At 44.1% G+C, this 27,370-nt stretch overlaps 1 protein-coding gene across 3 annotated transcripts in view; it reads right to left on the bottom strand.

The window, feature by feature from the left end:
* Positions 1-27,370, bottom strand: part of lef1 (lymphoid enhancer binding factor 1) — a 184,822-nt gene that overhangs the window by 52,181 nt on the left and 105,271 nt on the right. For 2 of the 3 annotated variants that reach the window (XM_033022112.1, XM_033022110.1), the window contains exons 5-9: positions 22,099-22,189; positions 13,756-13,866; positions 12,543-12,705; positions 7,948-8,055; positions 111-162 (exon numbers count right to left, since the gene is read on the bottom strand). In XM_033022112.1, the coding sequence (XP_032878003.1) occupies positions 111-162; positions 7,948-8,055; positions 12,543-12,705; positions 13,756-13,866; positions 22,099-22,189 (525 nt within the window). The remainder of the gene's footprint in view (positions 1-110; positions 163-7,947; positions 8,056-12,542; positions 12,706-13,755; positions 13,867-22,098; positions 22,190-27,370) is intronic. The other variant, XM_033022111.1, reaches the window with a different exon arrangement.

The raw sequence follows: 27,370 nt of genomic DNA, 5'->3' as shown, positions 1-27,370 counted from the left end.
GGGAATTCACTTCAGCAGGTTGAACTGCTGTGTAAAAGGTATTGGATCCACACTAAAGTGTGACATTTTATTTAGACACTGTAATTCCTGTTGGTAATTTGATTTCTTACCTGAAGTGGTCTCCTGCATCTTTTCACGTTTCCTCTTCTTCTTCTTTCCCTTCAACATTTGAAACAAATTCAGGATATTTTATAGATCAGTTATTAAAGGGAAACATATATCTCACATCATTATCCTTAATGTTCTTCCGTCATTAATGCACTTTTGCCCAAGAGCCTTACCTTTTTAATAAAAATGAACTGCAGATGCTGGCTCACATCAAATATTGACACATAATGCTGGAGTAACTCAACGCGTCAGGCAGCATCTCTGGAGAAAATGGACAGTTGACGTTTCAAGTTGGGACCCTTCATCAGACCTATCCTCAGTCTGAGGAAGTTTTCCGACTCAAAGTGTCACCTGTCCATTTGCTGCCTGACCTGCTGAATTACTCCAGCATTTTGTGTCTAGCCTTACCTTTAATATCCTTAATGCCCCCACTGGCATTGCACCGACTGGGCATACAAGCAATTATCTCAAAGACACAACAGGAAGAACTTTAAATTGTCTCAACTTGCACCTGTTAGGTTGGCAGGGAAATGAAAGTGAGCTGAGTTGAATGATCACTTGGTTTTAATTCCAATGCTGCCTCATCTCACGTGTTGCCCATTTAAGTTGGGCAAGGGCATCATGTGCATCATCAAGCGCAATATGAGGTTGTTATCCCTCAAAAGGACTCAACTAAGGAGGACACAAACAATCTTCTTGATCTACAAGTGGCCAGAGGATCTGGGGTGACAGAGGAACTGAAGGAAATCCACATTAGGCAGGAAATGGTGTTGGGTAGACTGATAGGACTGAAGGCTGATAAATCCCCAGGGCCTGATGGTCTGCATCCCAGGGTACTTAAGGAAGTGGCTCTAGAAATTGGTGATCATTTTCCAATGTTCTATAGATTCAGGATTCTATAGATTCAGGATCAGTTCCTGTGGATTGGAGGGTAGCTAATGTTATCCCACTTTTTAAGAAAGGCGGGAGAGAGAAAACCTGGAATTATAGACCAGTTATCTTGACATCGGTGGTGGGGAAGATGCTGGAGTCAATCATAAAAGATGAAATTACAGAACATTGGGATAGCAGTTACAGGATCGGTCCGAGTCAGTATGGATTTACGAAGGGGAAATCATGCTTGACTAATCTTCTGGTATTTTTTGAGGATGTAACTAGGAAAATGGACAAGGGAGAGCGAGTGGATGTAGTGTACCTGGAATTTCAGAAAGCCTTTGATAAGGTCTCACATAGGAGATTAGTGGGCAAAATTAGGGCACATGGTATTGGGGTAGAGTGCTGACATGGATAGAAAATTGGTTGGCAGACAGGAAACAAAGAGTAGGGATTAACAGGTCCCTTTCAGAATGGAAGGCAGTGATCGCAAGCACCGATGCTGGGACCGCAGCTATTTACAATTTACATCAATGATTTAGATGAAGTTGATTCAAAGTAACATCAGCAAATTTGCAGATGACACAACGCTGGGCGTCAGCGTGAACTGTGAGGAGAATGCTATGAGGATGCAGGGTGACTTGGACAGGTTAGGTGAGTGGGCAGATGCATGGCAGATGCAGTTTAATGTGGATAAATGTGAGGTTATCCACTTTGGTAGCAAAAACAGGAAGGCAGATTATTATCCGAATGGAATCAAGTTGGGAAAAGGGAAAGTACAACAGGATCTGGGGGTCCTTGTTCATCAGTCAATTAAAGTAAGCATGCAGGTACAGCAAGCAGTGAAGAAAGCGAATGGCATTTTGGCCTTCATACCAAGAGGAGTTGAGTTTAGGAGTAAAGAGGTCCTTCTGCAGTTGTACAGAGCCCTAGTGAGACCACACCTGGGTATTGTGTGCAGTTTTGGTCCACTAATTAGAGGAAGGACATTCTTGCTATTGAGGGAGTGCAGCGTAGGTTTACAAGGTTAATTCCCAAATGGGGGGATTGTCATATGCTGAGAGAATGGAGCGGCTGGGCTTGTATACTCTGGAATTTAGAAGGATGAGAGGGTATCCTATTGAAAGATTATAATGGGTTTGGACACGCTAGTGGCAGGAAACATGTTCCAGATGTTGGGGGAGTCCAGAACCAGGGGCCACAGTTTAAGAATAAGGGGTAAGCCATTTAGAACGGAGATGAGGAAACACTTTTTCACACAGAGAGTTGTGAGTCTGTGGAATTCTCTGCCTCAGAGGGCAGTGGGGGGCTCTGGAGTAGGGGGGCTCTGGGGGGCTCTCTTGAAAGATTCTCTGGATACTTTCAAGAGAGAGCTAGATAGGGCTCTTAAAGATAGCAGAGTCAGGGAATATGGGGAGAAGGCAGGAACGGTGTACTTATTGGGGATGACCAGCCATGGTCACATTGAATGGCGATGCTGGCTCGAAGGGCCAAATGGCCTACTCCTGCATCTATTGTCTGTTGTCTAACTGGCATATTAACTTAGTGGTCAGCTGGTTGCTTGTTTTGAAGACCAACGTGTCCAATGTGAGTTCATAAAACTTCCTTTATGGGTCCAAGTGCGACAGATGTAAACATGAACACAGGCTACACAGTGATGCCACGGCTTCAGCTGCTGCCTCTTAGCTCCAGTGACTGAGGTTCAATCCTGGATTCTACGTGGAGTTTGCACGTTCACCCTGTGAATGTGTGGGTTTCCCTGAGTGTTCCATTTTCATAAGTTCATACGTTCTAGGAGCAGAATTAGGCCATTCAGCCCATCAAGTCTACTCCACCATTCAATCATGGCTGATCTATCTTTCCCTCTCAACCCCAATTTTACTGCCTTCTCCCCATAACCCCCGACACACTTACTAATCAAGAATCTGTCAATCTCCACCTTACAAATATCCATTGACTTGGTCTCCACAGCTGTCTGTGTAAATGAATTCCACAGATTCACCACCCTCTGACTAAAGAAATTCCCCCTTATCTTCTTCCTGTTCTGAGGATATGGCTTCTGGCCCTACCTAGACTCTCCCATTAATGGAAACATCCTCCCCACATTCACTCTATCCAAGCATTTAGACAATAGACAATAGGTGCAGGAGAAGGCCATTCGGCCCTTCGAGCTAGCACCACCATTCAACAGGATCATGGCTGATCATCCCCAATCAGTACCCCGTTACTGCCTTCTCCCCATATGGATCAAGTATCTTTAGTCAGAGGGTGGTGAATCTGTGGAATTCATTGCCACAGAAGGATGTGGAGGCCAAGTCAATGGATAGGTGGTGATTGACAGATTCTTGATTTGTATGGATGTCAGGGGTAATGGGGAAAAGGCAGGAGAATAGGGTTGAGAGGGAAAGATAGGTCAGACATGATTGAATTGCGGCCTAATTCTGCTCTTATAACATGAACTTACTTCTGTACAAGCAGTGGAGATCAATTTATCTTGACATCATGTTGGGCACAGACATTGTGGGCCAAAGGGCCTGTTCCTGTGCTGTATTGTTCTTTGTCAGAAAGGACTGCAGATGCTGGTTTAAATCAAAGGTAGCCACAAAATGCTGGAGTGACTCAACGGGTGAGGCAGCATCTCTGGAGAGAAGAAATGGGCGATGTTTTGGGTCGAGACCCTTATAGAATGGTCTTCTTCTGAAGAAGGGATCTCGACCTGAAACATCGCCCATTCTTTCTCTCCTGTACTATTCTATGTTCTACAAAACTGAACAAAGGGAAACATTTGTGCAGCTACTGTACGTTCACCTACAGTACATACATAGGCAGAATGTGCACAAGTCTTAAGACAGGCAGAAAGTCACTGGAGCTTGGGCCTCCAGTCATTGAGACAAAAGAGAGAATCAAACTAAGCTACTTTTGGTATGAGACAGCGTCTCAAACACCAAAGATGCTTTGTAATAGGATTCATGTTATAACAAAGGTACTGTAACAAACAACTTGGTAGTATCAGGAGCCAAGTTCCACTAGCTTTGTAACAGAGAGTCTATTCACAGCCTCACAAAGAGGTAGCATGTGTATGACTCAATCTGGGCAAAGGACAAAGAAATGTCCTTGCAATCTTAGCTATCTAAAAAGCTAACCTCACCTTCTCTATGTATCCACCTGAAACCTAATACTGGAATTCATTCTTGTGGGGCTCTGATAGATGCCATGACGACGTAATCAAACAGCGAATGTTGTTTCAATTGCTTCTTTCTGTGCTGAGTTCAAAACAGCACAGGGTCAATTATACGTACAGTATTGTAATTCTGTCTGACACAAAGTCAAAATGTATCTTTCGAGAAGCTTGAGTGAACTGGAGAAACTAAACCTGGACCCAAATGAATTGGTTTAGCTAAGTTTAGTTTAGTTTTGAGATGCTGTGCAAAAAAAAGGCCCTTCAGCCCATTATGTCCACACCGACCGGTGATCAACTCATACACAAGTACGATCCTACACACTAGGGACAATTTACAATTTTACCAAAGCCAATTAACCTACCAACCTGGAGAGTGGGAGGAAACTGGAGCACCCGGGTAAAACGCATGTGGTCACGGAGAGAATGTACAAACTCTGTACGGACAGCACCCATTGTCAGGACTGAACCTGGGTCTCTGGAGCTGTAATGCCCCTGTCCTACTTAGGAAACCTGAACGGAAACCTCTAGAGACTTTGCGCCCCACCCAAGGTTTCCGTGCGGTTCCCGGAGGTTGCAGGTGGTTGCCGGAGGTTGCAGGTAGTGGAAGCAGGTAGGGAGACTGACAAAAACCTTCGGGAATCCCCACGGAAACCTTGGGTGGGGCGCAAAGTCGCCAGAGGTTTCCGTTCAGGTTTCCTAAGTGGGACAGGGGCTTAAGGGAGCGACTCTACCGTTGCACCACCATGTCGACCCCAAAAGATTCTGGTTCTGTAAAGATTAGTTGGACTCTGCGACAAGGTCAATGAAAGTGAATCAGATGTAGCAAAAAGTTTGCTCTTCAGGTTGATCTAAAATAAAGTTACAAAGTGCTGGAGTAACTCAGCGGGTCAAGCAGCATCCCTGGAGCACATGGATAGGTGACGTTTCGGGTCAGGTCCCTTCTTCAGATTCGGTCCTCCGGAGATGCTGCCTGACCCGTTGAGCTACTCCAGCACTTTGTGTTTATTGTTATAACCAAGCATCTGCAGTCGCTCGTGTCTCTTGCTTGAGCAGCCAGTCACTGGTTACGGTCTCAGTCGCTAGTTAGTGCAATGGAAGTAGCCTCATCATCTCAATTGCTTACACTGGGAGGAAAAAATACATTCAGATTCTTGATTATCACACATGAGGATGTTAAGTGAGCTCTGATGCCATCTATGAGTTGGAAGAGAATAGAATAGTTGGCTATCAAAACCCTTATAATTAATTAGCCATCTGGACGTGGCAAGTGAAACCTCCAAGATGCTACATCTTCATCAATGATTTTGATTGATTGATTGAAAGACACAGCATGGAAACAGGCCCTTCGGCCCAACATCTATGCCGACCATGGAACAACCATCTACACCAGTTCCATTTTATCCTACTTTTGCAACCACTCCCTTACACATATACAGCAAACTAGTTTTGTTTTTTGGTTTAGATGTACAGCATGGAAACAGGCCCTTCTGCCCACTGACTCCATACTGACCAACAATCACCTGTACACTAGTTCTAACCTGCACACAAGCACCAATTTATTGTGGCCAATTAAACTACAAACCCGCCTGTCTTTGGGATGTGGGAGGAAACCGGAGCACCCAGAGGAAACGGGCATGGGGAGAACGTGCAAACTCTACACAGACAGCACCAGAGGTCAGGATCGAACATGGGTCTCTGGCACTGTGAAGTAGCAGCTCTACCCAGGGTAGGGAATATTGACAAAAGCTTGGAGAAAAAAAAACAAGACTTGGTCTTAAACTTCAAGGAGCGTCTCTTTCCTAAAAGAGAAACAATTTCCTCAATGTTTGAAACTAACAAGGCAGATAATCACCTATCATCAAAACCACAGTTTATGATGGGTTTGCTTAATGCCCAGACAATGAAGGCGATGGTTAACCCAGGCATGTGGTGAGGATCTATCTGCTCGTTTGCAAACACACATCATATCCCACGTAAACACCTCATCCTACACACAACAGAGTTGCAAATATCACGCACTTCTCCTCCCTCAGCAAAGAAAGGTTTGCCAGGATCTTTCCTGTGAATGCCATGTCCTTCCAACAAGTCCCTGGTCTTCACCAGGAACTTTCCTGCCAATCCAAGAATCTATCTAAAAAGGGTTTAAAGCTGGTGCCAGCTGTATTTACAGCAAAGCATTCGCAGCTGTCACACCGCAAGATATCATAATGACCACCAATTTGAATAAGTAGTAAATTAAAATAAGATCAAACAAATCCCATTCGCCATGCCATAAAACAAAGGCACAGCAGTCTACAGATTGAGAGCACCTTTTTTTCACACGGAGGTGATGAAGTAGAGCAGTTGATAGTAGGAACAATAATATTTTTCCTGGGGTGCCTGAAGATAGAAGAGGTGGCTGTCCACCTCTTTGCAGAGTGCGGATTTGTGAAGAAGGATGCAAGGATCCTTGTTTGATTTGTGTTTGCACACAAGCAGATGGATCTTCACCGTTCATCCTGAACAGCTCCGTAACAGAGGCCTCTCTGATTTGCGGCTATTCCTAGGGACATATTTGGAGACGGATATTAAGTGCTGTTGGAAGACCATCAAATCCTGAACTTCTCTTGACCTCATTGGTGACCCTTGGACTATCCTTGATCTGACTTTGCTGGCTTTACCTTGCACTAAACGTTATTCCCTTATCATGTATCTGTACACTGTAAATGGCTCAATTGTAATCATGTATTGTCTTTCCGCTGACTGGATAGCACGCAACAAAAGCTTTTCACTGTACCTCGGCACAAGTGACAATAAACAAAACTGAACTGAACTCGGTCAAAGAAGCTCTTTAGTATGCAAGAGCGAGAATTTTGCCAAATAGCCCACTCCAGACTGCAGGAGTTCGTTCTAAAGGATGCACTGAAGCTTGGTGCAGCCAATGCCAAGGCTCAGTGGGGGAGGACCACAGTCCACGGGTCCTTCCGCTGCTGGACATTGGGGGGCAGAGTCCTCAAACAAGGAAAAGGATATCACCCCAGGGGGCTACATGAGAGGCAAGAGTATTTTCTTTGAAGATAAGTGTAAACACTACTGAGTATGTAATTGCTGAATGTACAGTCACTTGGAATGAACAAAGAGTTTTTGCACAGCTTCTGTTTAGTATATCACTTTTTATTCCGAATAAACTTTATTTTTGAAATCAATAAAAGCTGTAAGTGTGCATAAATTAATTTATAATAAGGGCGGCACATTGGTGCAGCGATAGAGTTGCTGCCTTACAGCGCCGGAGATCCGGGTTCGAGCCTGACTACGAGTCCTGACTGTACGGATCTCCCTGTGACTGCGTGGATTTTTTCCAGGTGCTCAGGTTTCCAGCCACATTCCAAAGACGTGCAGGTTTGTTGATTAATTAACTTATGCAAAGTGTAAATTGTCCCTAGTGTGTAGGATAGTGCTCGGGCACGGACTTGGTGGGCTAGAGGGCCTCTCTGGATACTTTCAAGAGAGAGCTAGGTAGGGCTCTTGAAGATAGCGGAGTCAGGGGATATGGGGAGAAAGCAGGAATGGGGTACTGATTGGGGATGATCAGCCATGATCATATTGAATGGCGGTGCTGACTTGAAGGGCCAAATGGCCTACTCCTGCACCTATTGTCTGTTGTCGATTGTTTCCATACCGCATCTCTAAAGTATAAAGTCTAAGCAGGTGGAAGCTCTCTAGTAGGAGGTAAAAGAAACTGCTGGATGTAAAACTAATGCCAAAGACCCCCCTTCGATTCCCCGACAAAGCAATAAGAAGCTTACATAGTTATCACGTGCAGACCAGCCCGGGTAGAGCTGCATGTGAAGTTGCCGTTCCTTGCGAGCCAGTTCGTAGTACTTGGCTTGTTCCTCACGAGTCAAGGCATGCCACTGGAAAAAGAAGAGATGGGTGCAAAATTACTCTCAACATCCATCTGAGCAAAACAGGCAGAGAACAACTGGTTAGAAATTATAACTACAGTTTAGATATTCATAAGTTAAAGGAACGGAATTAGGCTGTTCAGCCCTTCGAGTCTACCCTCCCATTCAATCTTGGCTAATCTATGATTCAACCTCATTTACCTGCCTTCTCCCCATAGCCCCTTACTAATCAAGAATCTATCCATCTCCGCCTTAAAAGTATCCATTGACTTGTCCTCCACGGCCGACTGTGGCAATGAAGTCCACAGATTTGCCACACTCTGAATATAGAAATTCCGCATCATCACCTTTCTAAAGGTATGTACTTTTATTCTGAGGTGATGGCCTCTGGTCCTAGACTCTCCCACTGGTGGAAACATCACACCCACTCTATTGAGGCCTTTCACGATTTGGTAAGTTTCAATGAGGTCCTCCCTCATCCTTCTAAACTCCAGCGAGTACAGGCCCAGTGCCGTAAAACGCTCATCGTATGTTAACCCAATCATTCCTGGGATCATTCTCGTAGACCTCCTCTGAACCCTGGTTTATACCAAAGATATACGCAAAATGCTGGAGTAACTCAGCGGGTCAGGCAGCATCTCTGGAGAACATGGAGAGGAGACGTTTTGGGTCAGGACACTTCTTCAAGTGTAACCGCCTAACTAAATGCCGATTAGTGAAAGAGATCTGCTGCCCCTCCCAGTCTGGCCTGCCTGTGACTCCATGGCAATGTGATTGACTTTCTGCTGTCAAGCCATTTAGGCCCGAGGGTACATTGGGCAATAATGGGCAATGAGTGCAAAACCTGTCATCAACACCATACATCCTGTGCACAGAGTTCTCCTGCATTCATTCGGACGTACAAAAAAGGCAATCATTGCCGCAGGTAGTGTGATCCTCTATGCAATGCAAGCTTTTTAATAAGCCTTCAATTTATGGATCTTCCTACTGTCAAGCAGTCAGTCGTAAGCACACCTCAAACTTTTACACAGAAGATATGAAGTCACAGCTTGATCATCACCTACCCTGATGTGCCCTGGTGTCTTCAGGGAGTAAAAATTAATTTTCTAGAAATAAAGAGATCAGATATACCGTACTTAATATTTGAACACATCACAGGTGCGGCACAGTGGCGCAGCGGTAGAGTTGCTGCCTTACAGCGCCAGAGACACTGGTTCGATCCTGACCATGGGTGTTGTCTGTACGGAATTTACACATTCTCCCCATGACCACTTGGGTTTTCTCAGAGTGCTCCGATTTCCTCCCACGTTCCAAAGACGTACAGGTTTGTAGGTTAATTGGCTTTGGTAAAAATGTTTGAATGCCGTTATGTGTAGGATAGTGCTGATGTACGGGAATCGCTGGTTGGCACGTACTCGGTGGGCCAAAGGGCCTGTTTCCACGCTATATCGCTAAACTAAATTATACTAAACTAAACTTTACTGATTATAAAAATATTTATAATAATAATAATAATAATGCATTTTATTTGCTGCCGCCTTTCTGGACACCCAAGGACACCTTACAAGACATAAAATCACAATACATTTATCAATATTAAAATCAAGTTGATTAAAAAAATTTAAAAAATACACAAAACATTTTAAGTCATTAAAATCAGGGTGAACATGGTGGAAGTTATGTCGGGTATGCTAATCTAAACAGGTGTGTTTTGAGTTGTGATTTGAATTGATCGATAGTGTCCAGGTGACGGATGGGAGGTGGGAGAGTGTTCCAGAGACGTGGGGCAGAGCAGCTGAAGGCTCTGGCACCCATGGTGCTGAGTCTAAATGTGGGGACAGTTAAAATTGCAGCTGAGGAGGAACGAAGTGACCAGGAAGGAGTGTATGGTAGCAGCAGGTCAGAGAGGTATTGGGGAGCAAGATGGTGTAGGGCTTTGAAGGTCAGCAGTAAAATCTTGTAGTTAATCCGGTGGTGCACAGGGAGCCAGTGGAGCTGAGTGAGGATGGGTGTGATGTGGTCCGATGATCTGGTGCGGGTGATGATCCGGGCTGCAGAGTTCTGAATGCATTGGAGACGGTGCAGAAGTTTATTGGAGGTGCAAGTGAGGAGGGCGTTGCAGTAATCGATGCGGGATGTGACCAGAGCGCGGATGAGGACTTTTGTATTATCTTTGGAGAGGGAGGGGCGGAGTCTGGAGATGTTGCGGAGATGAAAGTATGCAGAGCGTGTGATATTGCTGATGTGGGGGCCAAAGGAAAGTGTACTGTTATTGTTCAGAGATTGTTTGATGTTGTGTTTAATAGCCTGTGGGGAAGAACCTGGATGTTCCAGATTCCAAGCTCCTGTACCTTCTTCCCGATGGCAACGAGAGATGAGTGTGTGGCCAGGATGGTGTGGTTTTTACGGGTGTCAAAGGTTATGGGGTGAAGGCAAGAGAATGGGTTTGAGAGGGAAAGATAGATCAGCCATGATTGAATGGCGGAGTAGACTCCCCACCATCGAAGGGATCTATCGCAGTCGCTGCCTCAAAAAGGCTGCCAACATCATCAAAGAGCCACACCATCCTGGCCACACACTCATCTCTCGTTGCCATCGGGAAGAAGGTACAGGAGCTTGGAATCTGGAACATCCAGGTTCTTCCCCACAGGCTATTAAACACAACATCAAACAATCTCTGAACAATAACAGTCTATTATTACTATTGCACTTTTTTAATTGTGTATATATATGGTCTATGGTATATAGACACACTGAACTTTTATTTCCTGTTCTGTATTATGTTTACATATTCTGTTGTGCTGCAGCAAGCAAGAATTTCATTGTCCTATCTGGGACACATGACAATAATACTCTCATGACTCTTCATCTTATATTTATCCAATCAGATAGCCTAATATGTCCCAATGTGGAAACAAGTTTATTGCAGATGCTGTTAATACAGAAAAGAACACAAAGTGCTGGCATTACTCAGTGGGTCAGACAGCATCTCTGGAGAACATGGATAGGTGACATTTCAGATCAAGGCCTTTTTCAGTCCGAACAAAAGGTAAACCAGTAGCGTGGCTGATCTATCTTTCCCTCTCAACTCCATTCTCTTGCCTTCTCCCCATAATCCCTGGCACCCTTACTATCAATCTCCGCCTTAAAAATATCCATTGACTTGGCATCCACAGCCGTCTGTGGCAATGAATTCCACAGATTCACCACCGCCTGACTAAAGAAATTCCTCCCCATTTCCTTCCTAAAAGGCATGGAAACGACTCCTTTGATTCATTCTTATTTCACCGTGCCTCCCCTTCTCCTCCTGCAGGACAGTATTTGACAGTAAAGAAGATGTGCTTACGTGTACTTCTGAATTCCCCTGCAGTGCAAACTTGTCAAATCAAGAAGGGGGTTGTCAGTGGCACTTTTCCTTTTGTTGTGTATCGAATGACAGTACAAAGGAGTGTAGCTGGAGGCAGCAGTAACAGGAGGGGTAGATATCGCTTCAAAATTGACACTGGTGCCTTTCACAGGGAATGAAAGGCCGGGGTTATTTGTCCAGGAACTTTGTGTGACCCAGCGTCCATTGCATGTGCAGTACCTTAACCTTTGCAATGCTGAGCTAATCTATTTCCCTCTCCATGCTCTCAATCTCAGATACAACCAGCGCTTATATGCTTTTTTACATAGTTTAGAGATACAGCATGGAAACAGGCCCTTCAGCCCAATTAGTTCACGCCGAACGTACAAGCTCCTCACAGACAGCACCCATAGTCAGGATCGAACCCGGGTCTCTGGCGCTGTAAGGCAGCAAAGCTACTGTGTGGCCCCCCCCTCGCCACAGCGCCGCCCTGGTCCGCCATGGTTTGGGAACAGCTCCATCCAAGACCATAAGAAATTGCTGAGAACTGTGGACACAGCCCAGACCATCACGCCAACCAACCTCCCTTCCATTATCTCCATTTAAACCTCACCATGCCTCGACAAGACCACCAGCATAATCAAGGACGAGTCGCACCCTGGACACTCCCTCTTCTCCCCTCTCCCATCGGGCAAAAGGTACAGAAGTGTGAAAACGAACACCACCAGATTCAGGGACAGGGACAGATTCATCCCAGCTGTTATCAGGTAACTGAGCCATCCTACCACAACTAGAGGGCAGTCCTGAGCTATTATCTACCTCAATGGAGTCCCTTCGACTATCTTCGATTGGACTTTGCTGGACTTCATCTTGAACTAAACGTTATTCACATTAGTCCCTTTATTATGCATCTGTGGACGGCTCGATTGTAATCGTGTATTGTATTTCCGCTGACACGCAACAAAACCTTTTCACTGCACCTTGGTACACGTGACAATAAACTAAACTCAACTCCTGAGAGGTCAAGTCCTTGAGAGGTGTGGTGATGAGTCACCATCTTGAACCGCTGCAGGATGAAATCTAGACTAACATAATTCCAGACGGCATGTTGCAACATCTGTAGCTCTATTCATAGAGAATGTCTGCTTACCCGCCTCCCAAGAATCTGATTGATAGCGGCACTCTCTTTCAATGTACACTCTGCGACCACGTTCGCTCTCATCTCCTTCATGTATAACATGAAGGCGTTAAGAGGCTTCTTGATGTGAGGTTTTTTGGCCTCCTGTTCTTTCCTCGTTTCGTGCTGAGGTTTTCTGCAGGCAAAAAGAAAATACCGTTGAACAACTAGAATCCTTCCCACTGCGGAAACAACTAAACGTCGAAAGCAATATCAGCAAGTAATTAGTAATTTACTAAGCAAGGTATAAAATGTACATGAGCACATCTTCCCTTCAAATTCAGTGTTTCATTATACTTTTTCACACATACTAACATGCAGGCATGCACACACACACACACACACACACACACACACACACACACACACACACACACTCTTACGCACACACACTCTTACGCACACACACTCACACACACACACACACGCACACGCTCACACACACACACACACACAAACTCTCTCTCACACACACACACACACAGACACACACACACGCACACACACAGACACACACACACACACACACACACACACACACACTCACACACACACACACAAACTCTCTCACACACACACACACACACACACACACACACACACACACACTCACACACACACACATACACACACACACACAAACTCTCTCTCACACACACACACACACACACACTCACGCACACACACTCACACAGACACACACACACACACACACACACTCAAACTCTCTCACACACACACACATACACACACACACACACACACACACACACTCACACACACACACACAAACTCTCTCTCACACACACACACACACACACACACACACACGCACACACACTCTTACGCACACACACTCACACACACACGCTCACACACACACACACACAAACTCTCTCACACACACACTCTTACACACACACACACTCACACACTCACACACATACACACATACACACAGACTTTCTCTCACACATACACACATACACACAGACTTTCTCTCACACACACACAGACATTTTGTGTCTATCTTCCCTTCCACAAATGCTGCCTGATCTGTTTTTTAGCATTTTCTGTTCTTTCTGGCATCTGTGGGTTAGTTCATTGATTTTCAGCAATCCATCAGTGTTGGGAGTTGGAATAAGGATCAGCACCAGCCCCTCCCTCCTCCACATTGTGAACTTACGTGTTCATGAGTTCAATCTCGCTGTGCATGGGTTCCTGCTTGATTTGGTGGTTCTCCATGGCTGGGTGGGGAATACCAGATGGATGTGTAGGAACCATGGGATGTGTAAACCTGAATCAAGACGGATAAAATAAACCCTGATTAGCCACAGCGCCAAACCCATACATCTAGGAGCTGATCGTGAACACTACTGGAGACAAAGGGGTTAGTAATAGCCATGTGGAGCAAGTCTGCCCTTGATCACATCGCAGTGGTGCAAATGCAGAACTCACACATCAAACCTACATCAACAACAACAACTAATTCTTTGCATTCCATGATAGGGCGGTCCAGTGGTGCAGCGGTAGAGTTGCTGCCTTACAGCACCAGAGACTCAGGTTCGATCCTAACTATGGGTGCTGTCTGTATGGAGTTAGTACATCAATGTGAGTAACTTAACTTGAGTGCTTTCATTTGACGTGACTTTGAAAGTGGGCAGCTTAAAAGAAAAATTGAAATTAGTATTTTGCTGCATGCATTTAAGCTTTTGTGATCATATACTGTGTACAGTTATGTCCCAGGTGTTATATAATACTGCTGCTTTTAACATCAACTTCAAAGTATAATTAAAGGATTGCATTTAATAATTGAGTTAAATTAAGTCATGTTGCCTGTACAACAGAAAATAAAACATGAAAAAAGAGCAATGAGAAAAGTTGTTTGGAGCAATTAAATGCTAGACTACACATTGGCCATGTGTCATTGTTGTTCTCTGTTTAAGTGGATTATACTGTAATAATTGTGCTTTCAATCAGATAAACATTCTAATTAATTTTAATTTTGGTGCTCCTGGCAAATTAAATATCCAAACAATAGAATAAATGGATATTTATTTCCTATCTGTTTTTGAAGAGCCTTAAATTTACCACAATATTGTCACCGTTAGCTGAAGTAACCATCTAATTGAGTGGCCAATTTCAACAAGACAACATTAGCACCAGAGTACACCATGCCTTCCTTCATTCACTTTAACTCCCCCTCCCATTCCCATTCCCAATCTCTGCCCTTTCTGTCCTGGGCCTCCTCCATTGTCAGAGTGAGGCCCAGCGCAAATTGGTGGAACAGCACCTCATATTTCGCTTTGGCAGCTTACAGTATGGCAGTATGAACATTGACTTCTCTAACTTCAAGTAGCCCTTGCTTTCTCTCTATCACCATCACCTCCCCCTTCCCAGTTCTCCGAACAGTCTTACTGTCTCCGACTACATTTTATCTCTGTTTGCTTTGATGTTACCTTCTCCCAACCAACAATGACCTATTCTACATTTTCCTTGATCTCTATTCCCTTTGTCCGTTTTTCACACCTTACACTTCCTTATCTATACACTTCCTTATCTATGTACCACCCACTCCCCTGACATCAGTCTGAAGAAGGGTCTCGACCCGAAATGTCCCCCATTCCTTCTCTCCAGAAATGCTGTCTGTCCCGCTGAGTTTTTTATGCCCCTGTCCCACTTAGGAAACCTGAACGGAAACCCCTGGAGACTTTGCGTCCCACCCAAGGTTTCCGTGCGGTTCCCGGAGGTTGCAGGTGGTTGCCGGAGGTTGCAGGTAGTGGAAGCAGGTAGGGAGGCTGACAAAAACCTCAGGGAACCTCCGGGAACCGCACGGAAACCTTGGGTGGGGCGCAAAGTCTCCAGAGGTTTCCGTTCAGGTTTCCTAAGTGGGACAGGGGCATTTCTCCAGCTTTTTGTGTCATGCCTTCAATATAGGTTGAGTTTGTAGATTAATTGGCATTTATAAATTATCCCTGTAGGACTGAGCTGGTGGTTGATGGCCGGCATGGAATCGGTGGGCCAAAATGGGCCTGTTTCTACGCTGTATCTCTAAACTAGACATCTCCTGGAAAGGTCAGGACCTGCCTGTAGACTAAGGCCAGTGTGAGAGCTTACACACCACAAGCTGCTTGCTGCCGTTTTGTTTCCTGAAGCAGTGTGCCAATCCGTTAAAGGTTTTGTTTCCTGTAGCACAGTGCCTTCCCATTAAAAACTTCTAGTTTCCTGAAGCAAGCAAAGAATTTCATTGTGACTTGTTACATGTGACAATAAAGTATTCATTCATTCACTGTGCCATCCCATTAAAACATTCGTGGACCAGTAAACCCGAGGAGCTGCAACACCACAATCTGGTGACATGGGAAAACTATGGATCCGTTAGAATTAGAGGCCACACATATCAGTAAAGATCTTGTACAATAAAGATCAGTTTTGTGGTAACCAAGTTATATTAATAATACTACATTTCATGAATCTATCCTGTAACTTCACTATATTTTTTTCTTCCTCTCAGTTCTGTTTGTTTTTATGTCTGTGTTGTTTTTTAAAATGTGCTCACTTCCTTCTGCTGTCAATTCGTGTCCTATTCCCTTCCCTCGATCTCACTTGATACCTTCACTTATTTCCTTCCGGTCTCCATTATTTCCCACACTTCCTTTTCATACTCCTGGAGGCAGGAACTGCAGATGCTGGTTTACACCGAGGATGGACAGAAAATACTGAAGTATCTCAGTGGGTCAGGCGGCATCTCTAGAGATGCTGCTTAACCTGCTGAGTTACTCCAGTATTTCGTGGCTGTCTAATTCTCATTCTCTCCAGCCTCACTCTCTCTTAGTCCCTCGGTTTCTTTCTCTTTCGCCTCCATTACTCACATTCAAAGGTTTCAAAGGTCTTTTATTGTCACATGTACCAATTAAGGTACAGTGTTATGCGAATTACCATACAGCCATACGAAAACCAAAAAGCAACAAGACACACATCTACATAAAAGTTAACATAAACATCCACCACAGTGGATTCCCCACATTCCTCACTGTGATGGAGGGAATGGGAAAACTGTCCACATTTCCAAATGGTCATGGCTGGTGGAAGCTAATCCCTTCATGATAAGGAATCCTACTAGAATTCCTCTGAGGAATGTCCTTAGCCCAATCATCTTCAGCTGCCTCATTGATAACCTCCTCTCCATAAGATTTAATACAGCAAAACTCACTAATGATTCAGTGTTATTCAGTCTCGTCTGAAGAAGGGTCTCGACCCGATACGTCACCCATTCCTTCTCTCCAGAGATGCTTCCTGTCCCGCTGAGTTACTACAGCTTTTTGTGTCTATCTCCCTGTGACTGTGTGGCTTTTCTCTGGGTGCTCCAGTTTCCTCCCACACTCCAAAGACATACAGGTTTGTAGGTTAATTGGTTTTGGTAAAATTGCAAATCCTCCCTAGTGTGTAGGATAATGTTAGTGTACGGGGTGATCGCAGGCCATACGTGTGGGAGTAGTTTAGGTTTAATTTAGTTTAGTTTGATTTTATTGTCACGTGTACCAAGGTACAGTGAAAAGCTTGTTACGTGCTATCCAGTCAGCAGAAAGGCTATACGACTATACATGATTACAATTGAGCCGTCCACAGTGTACAGATACAGGATATCGGGATTAACATTTTGTGCAAGAAAAAGTACAGTACAATCCAATTAAAGATAGTCCAAGGGTCTCCAGTGAGGTAAATGATAGCTCAGGACCACTCTCTAGTTGTTGATAAAGGTAGCAATTCCCTCCTCACCAACTTTCAAGCTTTGGTTGATAAAAGGGAAATAAATTCACCATCCTTCATCATTGTTGGTCTAGTTTATTGCCACGTGTACCAAGGTAGAGTGAAAAGCTTTTGTTGCGTGGCATTTTGTTGTGTGGAACAAGGCATTATGTCACAGAATTCCCCATCATTAATATCCACTGGTGCAAATTTAACTGGACAAGAGTGCAGCATGTGACTCACCAGTGACGATATTAGCATTTACGAGGTTATAAGTCTGGAGTGCGATGCCACACTCTTCACTTCTCCAGTGCCTCCAACTGCATTTGAGATGCCTGACAACAGCCCGGTCAAAGCAGCCCACTTGGCTGGCACCTAATCCCCTAGTCTAAAGATTCTTAGTTCCAGCATGTACCATCAATGAGATGCCTTTCAACAATTATGGATATGAAAGGCTTGCAGGGATATGGATCAAACGCAAGCAGGTGGGTCCTGTGTAGATGTGGCATGTTGGGTCGAAGGGCCTGCTTACTATGCTGTAGGACTCAATGATTCTACAACCAGCCAAGAACTCTTCAACAGCTCATGCCAAACCTGTAACCTCTGCTATCTGCTGTAGACTTTACTTTAAAGATACAAAGCAGACACAGGCCCCTTGACCCACCGAGTCCATGTCAACCAGTGATAACTCCATACACTAGCATTCCCCCACACCCAAGGGGCATTTTACAATTTTACCAAAGCCAATTAACCTACAAACCTGCACGTCTTTGAAGCTTCGGAGGAAACCGGAGAACCCAGAGAAAACTCACGCAGACACAGGGAGAATGTACAAACTCCGTACAGAAGCATCCGTAGTCAGCGTTGAACTCAAGTCGCTTGGGCTGTAAGGCAGCAACACTACCGCTGCGCCACTGTGCTGCCCGACTAACTTCACCTACCAGCGACACACACTCCCAACTTAGGCTTATTGAGTTTATTAACAATTCTTCCTTCATTTCCTGGGCATCACCTTTCTAAACCGGAATATTTTCAGCAGGGTACAGGAGTATTGGTATCGACTGGCTAATGAATACCATCTCAAGGGTAGCTAGCCTAATGTTAGCTCACCACCACTGCCCACATTGTACGCATAAATAAAACGGATTCATTTCCTCTCTTCTCTTTCACTTCCCTTATCTTTCTCTTATTCAGCTCAACTTTCTTTCCCATTCTCCCACCGTTCTTTGCTCAGTCGCTCTCAGTACATCAGACCATGAAGGTTGTTGTGATGGGTGTAGACTTCCATCCACCCTAATCTCTGACCTGCTACACTTTTATTTGTAAAAATATTTGTGTCCGTGGCGAACTGAACTATTTTTATTTGCTACCCTTGGAGGGTGAAAAAAAGGCTTCTGAAAATAATTTGTGATCATTTATATTGAAAAAAAATCCCATTGTGTTTTTTTTGTGTATAATTTGTTGTGCTGGAGGGGCCGTGAATATGGACAGCAATAAGCTCACTGTCACTGAGGTCACCGCATGCTACCACAACTCCATCTTGTGGCTAAGAGAGTAGAAATCTTGGCTGAATCAGACAGGTGTGGGTCATTTGACCATAAGACTCTCAACTAATAGAGAGTCGTAGAGTCTTACAGCATGGAAACAGGCCCTTCAACCCAACTTGCCCTCACCGACCAACATGCCCCATCTACACTGGTCCCACCTGCCTGCGTTTGGCCCGTATCCCTCTAAACCTGTCCTATCCATGTGCCTGTCTACATGTTTCTTAAATGTTTCTTAAATGTCTCTGCCTCAACTACCTCCTCTGGCAGCTCATTCCACACACTCAACACCCTTTGTGTAAAAATATTGAGGTTTGTAACATTTAAACTGGGCCATGTTTGCTCTTTAAATGGAGGGTATAGAAAATCTCACAGCTCTCTTTTGTGTGCTCATCAACATTTATTCCTCAATCAACAAGTTGAGTTTAGTTTAGTTTAGTTTAAAGATACTTGGAAACAGGCCTTTCAGACCAATGAGTCCACTTCGACCTGCGATATAGGTCAAATACAGGCAGGTGGCATTAGTGAAGATGGGGCATCTTAGTCAACATGGGCATGTTGGACCATAGGGCTTTTTTCCATGACTCTATGACTCTAAAGGGTGTATGCAGATGGCTTACGTAGAAAGAGAGATTGTCACATCTTAATGGACAGGGTGGCCTATTGGTTCTTAATATGGACTATCTTCAGGATCTATGTTCAAATCTCACTTCGGCTAGATATTAATATCAATTTTCAGTGTCTGGGAAACAGTGGCCAGACATAGTAATAGTGTCAAGTGCGAAGTTCTAAGAATTAAACTGATTCATGCATGATTTTTTTTTAGCAAATGTGTCTCTTGATTACATTCTACAGGTGCTTTGTGGTTAACTGCTACAAAGTTGCCTCGAAAACCCTGCATTTGTAAGAAGAATCACTTTAGTATGGCCTCAGAATTGAGAGGAATGGGCCAACGCGGTCCACTGCAGATCATTTTTAATGAGGGGAGGTGAATTTTAATGAGGCAGGCATGCAGATTGAAAGAGAAATCATGCGCAGGGTAGACTGGAAAATGATCTTCCTTGCAATTCTCAGCAAAGGCTTCATTGCAGAAACTCTAGTAAAATAGAAACTCTAGTCTAATAGAAACTCTATTCACTCTAGTAAATATCAAAGCACACAATGAGCTTGAGTAACTCAGAGGGTCAGACAACGTCTCCGGAGAACATGGGCAGGTGACGTGTAAATGGGACATGTTGGTCGGTGTGGGCCAAAGGGCCTGTTTCCACGCTGCATGACTCTATGACTAGTTGATTTAATGGCCTTTTCCACATCCGTAAACCAAAAGCAGAAACCAGCCCACAACTAATTGGCAACGGCTTTACACCGGAAATAATGGAAATTTAAAAAAAGCACAGTGGAAAATATTGCAGATTGAACGGCTTATTGTGTGTGTGTGTGTGTGTGTGTGTGTGTGTGTGTGTGTGTGTGTGTGTGTGTGTGTGTGTGTGTGTGTGTGTGTGTGTGTGTGTGTGCACGTGTGCTCTGTGTGTGTGAGTGCCTGCCTGGTCATGAGTGTCAGGGTGTGTGTGTGTAGTTCTTTGTGGTATCTGTATGTGTGTGTGATTTTATGTGTGCGTTTGCAGGTTGTGTGTGTGCACGTGGGTGTGTGCCTGTGAGAGGGTTATTAAATGAAAGCTCCAAACATTGGACTGAAATGTTTACTCCTTCAAAAACTAATGAAATTAAGTCAGGAGAAGGTGTAAGAAACATGTGGACAAATAGATCTGCACGGAAGTGGTAGTTCTAAGGGAAAATATATCTACATGAATTTGAGGATTAAGTGCAAGTTTTATTGGTTAGGTAAATACATAGATACATAGAGAAATAGGTGCAGGAGTAGGCCATTCGGCCCTTCGAGCCTGCACCGCCATTCAATATGATCATGGCTGATCATCCAACTCAGTATCCCGTACCTGCCTTCTCTCCATACCCCCTGATCCCTTTAGCCACAAGGGCCACATCTAACTCCCTCAAAAAATGTTTGACCTATATAGATAAAAAGAAGCTGTCAATAAGTTGTGTTGCTCAGAAAGTTCACACGATTCAGGCATTGCATGATGTCAATAAAAACACTGAAGTTGACACTTTGCTCTGTACATCAATGTTCTAATCAGCATTATATGCATCACAAATCAAAAATAATTTTCGATCATAAAAATAATATGTTGCACAACAGGTCTTGTTTAGTCCATTTGTTTTAATATCAGAAGTCTATATGTTTATGGCTTCAGTACACTGTATTCAGGAGTCTAGAGTGTTTGATTGCCACATGTAATGACAATGAAACACGGAATTCTGACTTGCAGCAGCTTTCATGTTATTTTTACAAATTAAAAAAAACCCTTTCTGGTGCTGCCTCCTATCAAATTCAGACAGTCAAAGGGTTAAAAATAGATGCCCGAAGGTCATCACAAGCAACAAATGCATGCCAAAAAGGGACAGGGAGTCCAAACCCGGGATTGCCCTGACCAATACAGCTCAAGGAAAGACCAAGCAAAGCAATAAGAGGAGAAAAGATGAAATATGAAGTTAGGCTAGCCAATAATATAAGAGAGGATAACAAAGGTTTTTTTGCAGATATATAAAGAATAAAAGAGAGGCAAGAGTGGACACAAGAAGCTTTGTCAGTTTTTTTAATGTTTTGTGGCTATTGCATTAATACCAGGGTTACATTTTATGATTATCTGAGTTGCCTTGATAATCCACTTAAGTCCTGATGTCATAGGCCTAGATTCATAGTCATATAGCGTGGAAACAGGCCCTTTGGCCCAACTTGCCCATGCCACCCAACATGCCCCATCGACACCAGTCCCACCTGTTTGAGTTTGGCACATATCCCACTTGCCCACACCGACCAACATGTCCCATCTACACTAGTCCCACCCGCCTGCGTTTGGCCCATATCCCTCTAAACCTGGCCTATCCATATGTCTGTCTAATTGCTTCTTAAACGTTACAATAATCCCTGCCTCAACTACCTCCTCTGGCAGCTCCTTCCATATATCCACCACCCTTTTGATGTGAAATTACAAAGTCAATAACCGGCCACAATCCTTGCCTCTACTGAATTTAGCAATTAAAGTCTTACAACAGTGGCGAGGCAGTGTCAGTTTCAAAGTCTCAAAACTGCTTGAAAGGAAAGAGAGGGACTTGCAGTAAACACGCTTAGGTTCAAAGACAAAGCAGAGGCTTACCAGCTGAGAGGAGGAGTGAGCTGTCCGATAGTTCCTGGAGACAGGGGATAGAAGGTGGGGATATCGGGGCCAGGGGGATGTCTGTGCATGCCTGTAGGGGGAGGAAGGGTTCAGGTGAAACAACACAAGCATATCACATTTCCACAAAACATTCCAGCACAATTAACAAAAATGAAAAGGACGTGCATTAGACAAGATATAATCAGAAATTATCTTTGGACTTAGACTTTATAAGACTTCAGAGACACAGTGCGGAAACATTTGTACGTTCTCCCCGTTTTATTTCAAATTTTCCCTGGGTGCTCCGGTTTTCTCCCACACTCCAAAGACGTACAGGTTTGTTGGTTTCGGTAAAAATTGTTAATTGGCTTCGGTAAAAATGGTAAATTGTCATAGTGTGTACGATAATGCTGGTGTAGGGGGATCGCTGGTCGGCGCGGACTTGGGGAGCCCAAGTGCCTGTTTCTGCGCTGTATCTCTAAACTAAACTAAACTAATCTAAACTAAACTAAACTAGCATTTCCCAATTTTACCAAAGCCAAATTAACCTACAAACCTGTACATCCTTGGAGTGTAGGAGGAAACCGGAGCACCCAGAGAAAAGACAGCACCCATAGTCAGGATTGAACCCGGGTCTCTGGCGCTGTGAGGCTCTACGCGGCATCGTCCCTATGTGCCTCCCTGGTCTTCTCAACTTTTTTTTCATCACACAACCACAGTTACACAGTTATTATTCATGAAAGAACATTAATAGGATGGATAGATCTTAAAATAGACAATCTTGGTAAGTATTTTAAATAATAAAAACGAAAGAATTTCATTAATGTTGTGACTTTAATTACTTTTGAATTACAAGCATAACACAAAGTACTGGAGGAACTCTGCAGGTCAGGTTGCGAATGGATAGGCGACGTTTCAGATCGAGACCCTTCTTGAGTCTGAAGAATTTCGGCTGTTCATTCCCTCCACAGATGCTGCCTGATCCACTGAATTCAAGGCTCCATCAATCTCAATCATGAATGAAATGACTGAGCTTCCAGTCTGCCATGATAGAGTTATACAGCACAAAACAGGCCCTTTGATCCAAACAGGCCCATGCTGACCAAAGGGGCGAGATAGACAATTTAAAAGATTTGACATTGTCTGAGTGAAGACATTTCAGGTCAAGGATCTTTCATCAGAATTGATCGAACATTTTCTGTTTTATTGCAAATCTTTTTGAAGTTGGATCTGCTATTCCTCCTCCTCTCTCCAGGTTGCTCCCTACATATAAGATGAGCTGCTATGTATATCCTTCAATAAACATCACTAGAAACAGATTATGTGGCATTATCATATTGCTGTTTTGTGAACTTGCTCTGTGCAAATTGGTTGGTGTATTTCTGAATGATAACTAGGTTTAAAATTATTTTATAGGTTCTTGATTAGTAAGGGTGTCGTAGGTTATGGAGAAAAAGCAGGAGAATATGGTTGAGATGGAAAAATTGATCAACCATTATCAAATGGTGCAGCAGATTTGATGGGCTGAATGGCCTAATTCTGCCCCCCAATCCTATGGTCATATGGCTTTATTTCCTACGTTACAGCAGTGATTACACTTCAGAACAATGTCAGTGGCCATCAAGTGCTTTAGGACATCCAGAACTAGTTAAAGGGTCTATGCAAGTGGAAAAATCTCTTATTTCCTTTATACGGTTGTTCCGTGGCTAGGGTTGCCAACTTTCTCATTCCCAAATAAGGGACAAAAGGTCAAAATAAGGGACAAATTCCCGACGGCAATTTGTTGACCGATTCAGCCATGGCTGGGTGAATGATGAGCTGGCCCTGCACTCCATGGGCTGAACTACGTTGGGATGGGTGAGGCGGGACCGGACACGGCGTCCGACTCGACCGTCCCCTCGACCCTCCCCTCGACCCGAGTAGTAGCAGTCAAACACGGGACAAGGGCGGTCCTGTATGGGTCAAACCAATTTAGCCCAATATATGGGATGGCCCGGCTAATACGGGGCAGTTGGCAACCCTATCCCTGGCAGAGATAGTCTTTTTTTTAAGAGAAAACAAATCAATTAAACAGAACCGTAGCTTGCAAGGTTGATAACAACTGCATATAATCCTTTAAGTTTTCCTGACATCTTTTTTGCAATTCAGGCAGAAGAATATGTACATCAGCAAAACACTGTAAGCAAGAATTTGTAAATATCTAAAAGAACACCAAAACATAGCTTTTTTGTAGTAAAACGATCCAAACTGAATATTTAGAGGTTGTAGTTTGCTGCATTTATTATCATTTTCTCTTTTTGATAGATATGACATTTTAATCTGCACTAATTAGTGTGTCACCTCGTTAAGAAAGGCTGTACAGTTCGCCTTTTAAAGCTTTGTCATAGTATAGTCAGTGTGTGCTGTGGAAGAAAAAAAAACGGATTCATTTTTTCCTGGCGTTGTGACAGTTTTCTTGTTTACAATTCCCTTTTGGAACCAAAATTAAAATGCTGTAGTTGCTGTGACTGGTTGTTAAAAGGCGCGCACACACACCTGCACAACAACACACACACACCCACACATGTATGCACGCACACACCCCCACACATATACACACACGCACATGCATGCACTCACACACGCACATCCACACAGGCACATGCATGCACTCATACATCCACTCACGCACACCCACACACACACATGCATATATATACACACGCACGCGCACACCCACACACACACACACGTGCGCGCGCGCACACATATACATTCACACATACACACACACATGCATATATATACGCACACACACGCACACACGTGCACACACACACATACATTCACACACACACACACACACACACACACACACACACACACACACACACACACACACACACACACACACACAGCCATTGAAAATAATGATGTGACACTGTGAATGTTAAATATAATCTTCTGTTGGTATTACTGTGACCCAACTTCCACCATATCTTAATCTAAAATGAACGATTTCAACTTCCATGCTACTCAGTACAATTGCTTTGCAGCTCTGTATTTGTGCCCTGGGTTCTTTGCCGACAAAACATTACAAGGCTAGTTGTCGGCTTTCTCTCTCTCTCTAGACACAGGCCTTTCCACCATCCGCAACTTTACAGGATCAGCAGTTAATTAAGAACCATTTTCAGTCCCTTAATGCTTACACTTGATATGATTCATTTGCCTCAGTATTGTCGCTCCAGCTCATGCTAAGCTCTTCATCAAGCTGATTCCTTAAGGCTTCAAGGTCAAATAGTTTTGCATGTGTAGTATTTAACATCCAAAGCTTTGCCGGGAGAACTCTCTTGCTGCTGACAACCCGCGAACGTGAAGCCCTAGAGCTTTCAGAAGTGCCTGGCAGGATTAAACCAGGGCTTTAATCCCAAATAGACCTTTGCATTTTATGGTATACCTTAAAATGTCCTCTTAGGAAGTCTGTAGAAGGCAGTAATTTCTCATATTAAATTCCCCTGCCCCCACAGCACAGACATATACTTCCTGTCAGGCAATGGGCTCAGAATGAAGCTAAATCATGTTACTCTGGACCAGAGAATCACTGCATCCATCCAGCACAGAGCAAGGCCATTCAGCCTATCAAGCCCTTGCATGGCGAATGGAATGAGGAACTGCACCTCATATTCTGCTTGGGTACTTATAGTTCATAGGTTCTAGGAGCTGAATTAGGCCATTCAGCCCGTCAAGTCTACTCCGCCATTCAATCATGGCTGATCTATCTTTCCCTCTCAATCCCATTCTCCTGCCTTCTCCCCATAACCCCTGACACCCGTACTGATCAAGAATCTGTCAATCTCCACCTTAAAAATATCCATTGACTTGGCCTCCACAGCCGCCTGTGGCAGTGAATTCCACAGATTCACCAACCTCTGACTAAATAAATTACTCCTCATCTCCTTTCTAAAGGTACGTCCTTTTATTCTGAGGCCATGGCCTCTGGTCCTAGACTCTCCAACTAGTGGAAACATCCTCTCCACGTTCACTTATAACCCAGTTTTATGAACATTGAATTTTCCAATTTTAAATACTACCAACCCCTCTCCTTCACAAACGTTTATTAAAGATTTTTTATCTTCCTTTTTCTTCCTGTCTTTTTCCAGTGGCCACTCCCCTTCCCACCCCATGCACACTCACTTCTCCTACTATCCCGTCCCCTTGTTCCTTCCCCTTCCAGCTATATCCTTCCCTCTGGCTTCACATTTCACTCCTCTATCAATCTTCATCTCTCCTTATGACAGACCATTTCCTGTGTAGAAAGGAACTGCAGATGCTGATTCAAACCGAAGATTGACAAAAAAAAGCTGGAGTAACTCAGCGGGACAGGCAGCGTCTCTGGAGACAAGGAATGGGTGATGTTTCGGGTCGAGACCCTTCTTCAGACTAGCCATTTCTTGTCTTCTTTTTGTCCCCTTTTATCACCTTTTTATCTTTCATCTCGAGCCCTTGTCTGTCCATCTGCCAATCAACTTCCCACCCCCTCACTCAGTTCAACCTGTTACTTGCCTGGCTTTGTCCACCCACACCTCTTTCTCTCCACTGCTATCATTAGTCTGAAGCAGGGTCCCAACCTGAAACGTCACCTTTCCATGTTCTCCAGAGATGCTGCCTGACCCGCTGATTTACTCCCAGTACTTTGCGTTCAAGATTCCAGCATCTGCAGTTCCTTGCATCTACAAGTCCTTCGTCTCTCTAAAGCTCCGTCCCATTCCCCTTCATCTTTCCTGAACCTTGCTAATTATTTCCCTCAAGTGTCGATCCAATTCCCCCTCGGAGATCTCCATTTCCACCGTCCTTACCACCACCGAGTTCCAGGGTTTTACCACTCACTGCTAAAAAAGAGATTCTTCCCTCTATCCCTCTCCATGTACCGTCTCTTTAAATCAATGTCTCCTGGTCCTCAAATCATCTGCTGATGGAAATGTCTTCCCTTCCAACTGACTTTGGCATTTCTAGCCAAAGGGTGGGGAATCTGTGGAATTCATTGCCACAAACGGCTGTGGAGGCCAAGTTATGGGGTATTTTTATAGCGGAGATTGATATGTTCTTGATTGGTATGGGCGTCAAAGGCAATGGGAAGGCTGGAGAATGGGGTTGAGAGGGAAAAGTAGATCAGCCACACTCACATGGCAGAGCAGACTCGATGGTCTAAATGGTCTAATTCGATTATTATGTCATATGATCTTATGAAAATTATAGCACATGGGATTCAGCACAATTCACCGTCGTGGATTGA

The sequence above is a fragment of the Amblyraja radiata genome, chromosome 1 (genome assembly GCF_010909765.2).
Source record: "Amblyraja radiata isolate CabotCenter1 chromosome 1, sAmbRad1.1.pri, whole genome shotgun sequence".
In the NCBI taxonomy this organism is placed as follows: Eukaryota; Metazoa; Chordata; class Chondrichthyes; order Rajiformes; family Rajidae; genus Amblyraja; species Amblyraja radiata.
Note: the sequence above shows the minus strand (reverse complement) of the source record. Positions and strands in the feature narration are given on the sequence as shown.